A 7926-nucleotide genomic window follows, 5' to 3' on the forward strand; every position below is an offset into this window, starting at 1 on the left:
GGGCGTTTGCGTTTGCAGTACTGCTCCTTCTGCATGGCTACGAGCTCCTGGATAGCATCTGCTTGGCGCTCCAGGATGCTTATGAGCCTATCAGTGCTTTGCTGCCGGTGCTCCGTGCTTTGCTGCAGGTGTGCTGCGTTTTCCTGGTGGATCCTGCTTTCTCTCTCCCTCCAGTTCTGTGCTTTTTCATTCTCTTTAATAGATTGCCGCATCACTTCTTGCAGCATGTCTTCTTTGCTTTTTCGCGGTCTCTTCCTGAGTCTTTGCAGTCTTTGAGCAGGTGATAAGAGGGACGACTGAGGTCTCAAGGTTGTTGCAGCTGTATAGGCAAAATGCAACATTTAACAGAAGCAGCATTGTTTATACCAGGCAGAGTAATGATTCCCCCCGCACTTAAGGAGGGCGCACACAGGGTCTACACAATAGCATAATTTTCCCATCCCAAACAGAGCACACATAACCCACGGGAGCCTCAAAATGGTGAGTAAGGGGGACTGTGTTTCAGGGCTGTACTGTCCTCTGGGTTTCTGTGCCTTGGGGAGAGCCAACAGCTGCAGGGGGCACCTACACTGAACACTGTCCCAACATTTTCCACAGGAGTTTGTCCTGAACGATATCTCGCTGCTGAGGGTGACCTGGGAAGCAAGGGAGGGTCTTCTACTGCAATGCGGCTTCCGCCCTGGCCCATATGCAGCTTGCCTGTGTGCAGCAATGGTCCCCCCCCGCCCCTCGCGGCACAGTAGCGCGGACACGTTAGCCTGGCTGGGACAAGGACCACGGTGGCTCTCCCGATAAACCTGCGCAAGCGCATTGCACACGTTCTGGATGAGACATTCTAAGAGATTACCGAGGCCGATTACCGCGATGTGATAAACCACATCAATGCACTATTCCGCATCTAGGCATGCATGCCTAACCCTCCTCTCCCAAAGAGCCCGCACCGAAAAAATTCCTTCCAGAAAAAAAACCCGCTTACCGGGAACCTGCTCTTCTGTTTGTCCTCCACCAAGTACCGGCCGCTGCGACTGGCTACCTTCCTCCTGGCTTGAGAAGAGCTCCTGGCTGCATGCCTCCAGGGATTCCAGGGTGTCTCCATCCGCCCCACCACCCTCACTCCCGTTTTCCTCCTCCTCCTCCTCCCACCCCAGCTCTGAAGTGTCCATGGTGGTGCTCGGAGTGGAGGTGGGGTTAACCCCAAGTATCGCATCCAGCTCTTTGTAGAATCGGCAGGTCGCGGGGGGAGCACCCGAGCGGCCGTTTGCGTCGCGGGCTTTGCGGTAGGCACTCCGCAGCTCCTTCACTTTAATCCTGCACTGCAGGGCGTCCTGGTCATGGCCCCTTTCCATCATGTCCTTTGAGACCTTCCTGAAGGTATCGTAATTCCTACGGCTGGAGCGCAGCTGGGACTGGACAGCTTCTTCCCCCAAACACTGATGAGGTCCAGCAACCAGGGAGGGATAGCTCAGTGGTTTGAGCATTGGCCTGTTAAACCCAGGGTTGTAAGTTCAATCCTTGAGGGGGCCACTTAGGGATCTGGGGCAAAATCAGTACTTGGTCCTGCTAGTGAAGGCAGGGGGCTGGACTTGCTGACCTTTCAAGGTCCCTTCCAGTTCTAGGAGATAGGATATCTCCATTTATTTATTTAATTTAACTCGCCATTGCTCCATGCTGGGGCTCGCTTGGCGCGTGGAGGCATGGTCACCTGGAAAGATTCACTGATAGCACTCCACGCCATGCCTGGCTGAGCAAGCAGGAAGGGGATTTTTAAAATTCCCGGGGAATAGCAAGGGCGGGTCACATGGTTGGTTACCTGAGGCCAGGGCAGTAGAGTTTGAACTGATGACCAGAGTGGCTAGAACAGGCATTGTGGGATACTGCCGAATACTTCTGGAGGCCAGTCACAGCGCATTGGGCGGCCACACTGGCGCCACAGTGCTGCAGCGGCGGCACAATACACAGTATTCCTCTTGGGGAGGTGGAGTACATGCAGCGCTGCAGCCACGGAGATACAGCGCTGTAAGTGCCTTGCCAGTGTGGACGGGGAGTGAGTTACAGCACTGGGGGAGGCTTTACAGCGCTGTAACTCGCAAGTGTAGCCAAGGCCTAAGGCTCCATGTGCTCAGTGGGGGAGCAGCCGCTCCCCCTGCTCCCCCCCAGCTATGCTACTGCCTGGGCTGGACTGGAACCGGTGACCTAGAGGCAAATGTCTCTAAAAGCTCATGGCTGATCTCCGAAGCTTCCTGGTAGCTCAGCGGTTCTGCAGGCGACACCTCACCGGTCTCTCTTTAGGAGGAATGGGCATTGCTCATTGCAGAGCAGAAATTCCATCCCGTTGGTCTTACTGAGCCCAGGGGGCATGATTCCTGCCATGGTTATAACCTGTTTTGGAAGGATGGAGTGGGGGGAGGGGTATTCCTCATCACCAATGGCAGGACCTGTTTCCCGAGTCCCTGATAACACTGAAGACAATTATCCTGAATGACCCCACCCCCGGCTGTGAGCTTCCCCAAAGCAGTGCCTCGCCCCCCCCCCCCCTGCAGGCTGAGAGTGCCCCCAGGGCAGCACCTCCCTCCCCCCAGCTGTGAGCACCCACAGGACAGCACCCCCCAGGATATGAGTTTCCCCAAAGCAGTACCTCATCCCCCCCAGGCTGTGTCCCCCCAGGGCAGCACCTCCCTCCCCAGGGCCGGCTCTAGGCACCAGCAAAACAAGCTGGTGCTTGGGGCGGAACATTTTTAGGGGCAGCATGGCTGGCGCCAGAATGCCCCCCCTAAAAATGTGCCCCGGCCGCCCTAGCTCACCTCCACTGCTGCTGCCGCTTGCGTGCCGCTACTCGCCCTCCCTCCCAGGCTCTCAAGCCTGGGAGGGAGGGGGAGACCCCGAGCAGCCGCGCACGGGCACCGCTTCTCCCCCTCTCTCCCAGGCTCTCAAACCTGGGAGGGAGGGGGAGAAGCGGCGCCCACAGCGCAGCCACTCGGAGTCTCCCCCTCCCTCCTTCCTAGGCTTGAGAGCCTGGGGGGAGGAGGCAGGGCTGGGGATTTGGGGAAGGGGCGGAGTTGAGGCGGGGCCGGGGGTGGGGTAATTAAAAAACGGGGAGGGCGGCCAAAATTGTTTTTGCTTTGGGCGGCAAAAATCCTAGAGCCGGCCCTGTCCCTCCCCCCCGGCTGTGAGCGCCCCAGGACAGCACCCCCGCAGGATGTGAGCTTCTCCAAGGCAGCGCCTCCCTCCCCAGGCTGCGAGCGTCTCCAGGGCAGCACCCCCGCAGGATGTGTGCGCCTACGCTCCCAGAGCAGCGCCTCCCTCCCCAGCTGTGAGCGCCCCCAGGGCGGTGCCCTCCCAGCTCCGCCCCCCCCCTCAGTCCGGGCCGGGGCTCAGACAGTCCCGCACGAATCACCACCTCTCTCCGCACGGCGCGTTCCGATTGGCTCCTGGCTGCGTCCCTGTGCCTCGCTTCCGGCCAATTGGCGATTAGCTCCCCTGCTACTTCCCCATCCAGCCCCGCCCCCGGACGCGGGGATTGGCTGGCGCGGCCCGTCTCGGGAGGCCATTGGGCCGGGGCCGGGCTGAGAGTCATTGGCCCCGATGGCTTCCTACTTCGAGGAGCACAACTGTGAGCCCGGCGAGCCCGCGGAGCGCGCCCGGGAGAACGTGCTGCTGGAGCTCGCCCGGTGAGGGCGGGGCCCCGGGGGGTGCAGCCCCGGGGGGCGGGGCGCGTGTACCCCGGGGGGTCAGGGAACGTGCCCCCCGGGACGCCCCCTCGCAGGAGCCTGGCCCCGCCCCTGACCGGCTTCTCCCCGCAGGACTCTGTTCAATGGGCAGCAGATCGATCTGGGCTCCGTGGACTTCACCGACTGGGATCAGCGACTGCCCCCACCGGCCGCCCGACGGGCTGTGTTGAGCCTCCCCACGGTGCGGGTGACGCCGGACCAGGCAGGTGAGGGAGTTCCCCCCCTTCCCCCGGTCAGGGCCTGGGCAGCTTGGGGGCTCTGCTGGTGCCCGCCCCATTGCCCCCCCCCCGAGGAGTGCCGTGTGCCCCCTCGCCCCTGAATGAGATCAAGGATTGGACCCAGGTGTCCGGCTGACAGAAACGCTTTGCTGCGCCTGCACTCGGGGTCTCTGCTTCCCTTCCCGCGGGGTGGGTCAGTGCCGGACCGTGGCGCTCAGGACGAGGTCCTGGTGCCCGTTTCCACGGAGTCCTGGGGCGTCGGGTCCGGGAGTGGGCGGGATGAGCCTGATGCTTTTCTCTCTCCCCTGCCCGCCGCCCGGTGCTGCTGCCCAGACAAAGGGCTGAAATGCCCCGTGTGCCTGCTGGAGTTTGAGGAGGATGAGGGGGCCAGGAAGATGCCCTGTGAGCATCTCTTCCACTCGGGCTGCATCCTGCCCTGGCTGGGGAAGGTAGGTGCCACTCCTTTCACAAGCCTGCAGGGCCAGCTGTGCTTCCCCTTCCCTGGCTGGGGCTGGCCCCTTTCGAGCTGCTTGCTGTAGCCAGGCCACTGAAAGCAGAAACAATGGGAGGTGACCCTCTGCTGAATTGGCATAAGAACATAAGAAAGGCCGTACTGGGTCAGACCAAAGGTCCATCTAGCCTAGTATCTGTCTACCGACAGTGGCCAATGCCAGGTGCCCCAGAGGGAGTGAACCTAACAGGCAATGATCAAGTGATCTCTCTCCTGCCATCCATCTCCATCCTCTGACAAACAGAGGCTAGGGACACCATTCTTACCCATCCTGGCTAATAGCCATTTATGGACTTAGCCACCATGAATTTATTCATTCCCCTTTTAAACATTGTTATAATCCTAGCCTTCACAACCTCCTCAGGTAAGGAGTTCCACAAGTTGACTGTGCGCTGCGTGAAGAAGAACTTCCTTTTATTTGTTTTAAACCTGCTGCCTATTAATTTCATTTGGTGACCCCTAGTTCTTGTATTATGGGAATAAGTAAATAACTTTTCCTTATCCACTTTCTCAACATCACTCATGATTTTATATACCTCTGTCATGTCCCCCCTTAGTCTTCTCTTTTCCAAACTGAAGAGTCCTAGCCTCTTTAATCTTTCCTCATATGGGACCCTCTCTAAACCCTTAATCATTTTAGTTGCTCTTTTCTGAACCTTTTCTAGTGCTAGAATATCTTTTTTGAGGTGAGGAGACCACATCTGTACACAGTATTCGAGATGTGGGCGTACCATGGATTTATATAAGGGCAATAATATATTCTCAGTCTTATTCTCTATCCCCTTTTTAATGATTCCTAACATCCTGTTTGCTTTTTTGACCGCCTCTGCACACTGCGTGGACATCTTTAGAGAACTATCCACGATGACGCCAAGATCTTTTTCCTGACTCGTTGTAGCTAAATTAGCCCCCATCATGTTGTATGTATAGTTGGGGTTATTTTTTCCAATGTGCATTACTTTACATTTATCCACATTAAATTTCATTTGCCATTTTGCTGCCCAATCACTTAGTTTTGTTGAGATCTTTTTGAAGTTCTTCACAATCTGCTTTGGTCTTAACTATCTTGAGTAGTTTAGTATCATCTGCAAACTTTGCCACCTCACTGTTTACCCCTTTCTCCAGATCATTTATGAATAAATTGAATAGGATTGGTCCTAGGACTGACCCTTGGGGAACACCACTAGTTACCCCTCTCCATTCTGAGAATTTACCATTAATTCCTACCCTTTGTTCCCTGTCCTTTAACCAGTTCTCAATCCATGAAAGGACCTTCCCTTTTATCCCATGACAGCTTAATTTACGTAAGAGCCTTTGGTGAGGGACCTTGTCAAAGGCTTTCTGGAAATCTAAGTACACTATGTCCACCGGATCCCCCTTGTCCACATGTTTGTTGACCCCTTCAAAGAACTCTAATAGATTAGTAAGACACGATTTCCCTTTACAGAAACCATGTTGACTATTGCTCAAGAGTTTGTTTTTCTATGTGTCTGACAATTTTGTTCTTTACTATTGTTTCAACTAATTTGCCCGGTACCGACGTTAGACTTACCGGTCTGTAATTGCCGGGATCACCCCTAGAGCCCTTTTTAAATATTGGCGTTACATTAGCTAACTTCCAGTCATTGGGTACCGAAGCCGATTTAAAGGACAGGTTACAAACCTTAGTTAATAGTTCCGCAACTTCACATTTGAGTTCTTTCAGAACTCTTGGGTGAATGCCATCTGGTCCCGGTGACTTGTTAATGTTGAGTTTATCAATTAATTCCAAAACCTCCTCTAGTGATACTTCAATCTGTGACAGTTCCTCAGATTTGTCACCTACAAAAGCCAGCTCAGGTTTGGGAATCTCCCTAACATCCTCAGCCGTGAAGACTGAAGCAAAGAATCCATTTAGTTTCTCCGCAATGACTTTATCATCTTTAAGCGCTCCTTTTGTATTTTCATCGTCAAGGGGCCCCACTGGTTGTTTAGCAGGCTTCCTGCTTCTGATGTACTTAAAAAACATTTTGTTATTACCTTTGGAGTTTTTGGCTAGCCGTTCTTCAAACTCCTCTTTGGCTTTTCTTATTACACTCTTGCACTTAAGTTGGCAGTGTTTGTGCTCCTTTCTGTTTGACTTCCACTTTTTAAAGGAAGTCTTTTTATCTCTCACTGCTTCTTTTACATGGTTGTTAAGCCACGGTGGCTCTTTTTTAGTTCTTTTACTGTTTTTCTTAATTTGGGGTATACAAATTAAGCGCCAAGGAGATGCCCGAAAGGTCTGGGGCTGCAGGTGCCAGGGTAGGCGAGGGGACGGTGCATCAGCGAGATTTCTCTTCTCTCCCCCAGACCAACTCCTGCCCCCTGTGCCGCCACGAGCTGCCCACGGACGACCAGGAGTACGAAGAGTACAAGAAAGACAAGGTGGGGTGCTTGTTACCACGCAGCCCCCTGCAGGGAGCCAGGGATGGGCAGTGTGGGGTCCCGCTGCAGGGGCGGGTACGCACGGAAAGGCTCCGTTCCTGCCATTAAATGGTTAAACCAAGTGGCTGGGGAGCAAAGCATTAGAAAATTGAACGCTGAGCCCACGAAGGGGGGAGAATTCAGGGCCTGCTGGGCTGAGGTGTAATTTGGGTGGAGCAGTGCCAGTTTTCCCCATCCCTGGTAGCTCTGCCGGTGCCCCTCCCTGCTGACCCGCAGCCCCCCTGCCGTTCCAGCCCAGAACTGAGCCTGCCTGGCCGGCCGTGGGTATGTTTGTCACAGGGCACCCAATGCCTGGGGAAGAGGCTGGAGGTGGCAGCCCAGGGCCTCATCTGGCTGCACCCGATGATGATGGTGGGGGGGTCAGGCCCGAAGTGTGATGGTAATCGCAGTGACGTGCTGCTAAAGCCCGATACTTAGCACCCTGTCTGGCCGTGGGCCCCAGCAGACTGCCCAGCAAGGGAGGGGAACGTGGTGGGTACCGGGGCCTCCTGCTGCCCGTGCTGGGGGGGGGCGATGTGTTAGGTGGGGCAGGTGATGCTCGCCTTTACCACTGCCTGCCCTGGTATGTTTCAGGTGCGGAGGCAGCAGCGTGAGCACCGTCTGGAGTACCTGCATGGGGCCATGTACACGTGACCGGGGGGGCCCCACCTTGGCCCCTGCCTGCCTGGGGCATTGGATGCCCTCTCTGGGTGGGGGGCTCTCAGGGTCAGTGGGGGTGACCCATCAGGGTGGATACATTCCAGAGCTGGGTCCGCAGGGGGTGTCCCGACATAGACAGGGCCCCTCCTTTGCTGACCAGCCCCAGCATCCCCATGGAACAGCCCTGGGCGTCTCCCCCACTTCACTGTGGGATCACCATAGGGGCAGAAGTAACTGACTAACTCCCCCTCCCCCCCGTCCAGCCATCTCCCCAGGCTGATTAAAGCTGTTTTTCTCTGACCCAGAGTGTTTATGGGGTGTCACGGGGGAGTGAAAGGAGCTGGGGGGGTGGTGGTTTCAGAGG

General features: G+C 55.9%; 1 protein-coding gene across 1 annotated transcript; it reads left to right on the forward strand.

Moving 5' to 3' along the window:
- Positions 1-3568: 3568 nt before the first annotated feature.
- On the forward strand, positions 3569-7863 carry RNF181 (ring finger protein 181). Its single transcript, XM_065399614.1, has 5 exons — positions 3569-3668; positions 3801-3934; positions 4280-4395; positions 6789-6863; positions 7497-7863. Exons 1-5 carry the CDS (start codon positions 3583-3585, stop codon positions 7554-7556), a joined length of 471 nt encoding a protein of 156 aa, XP_065255686.1. The 5' UTR covers positions 3569-3582; the 3' UTR covers positions 7557-7863.
- The last annotated feature ends 63 nt before the right edge of the window (positions 7864-7926 follow it).

This window comes from Emys orbicularis, chromosome 2 (genome assembly GCF_028017835.1).
Source record: "Emys orbicularis isolate rEmyOrb1 chromosome 2, rEmyOrb1.hap1, whole genome shotgun sequence".
Lineage (NCBI taxonomy): Eukaryota > Metazoa > Chordata > Testudines > Emydidae > Emys > Emys orbicularis.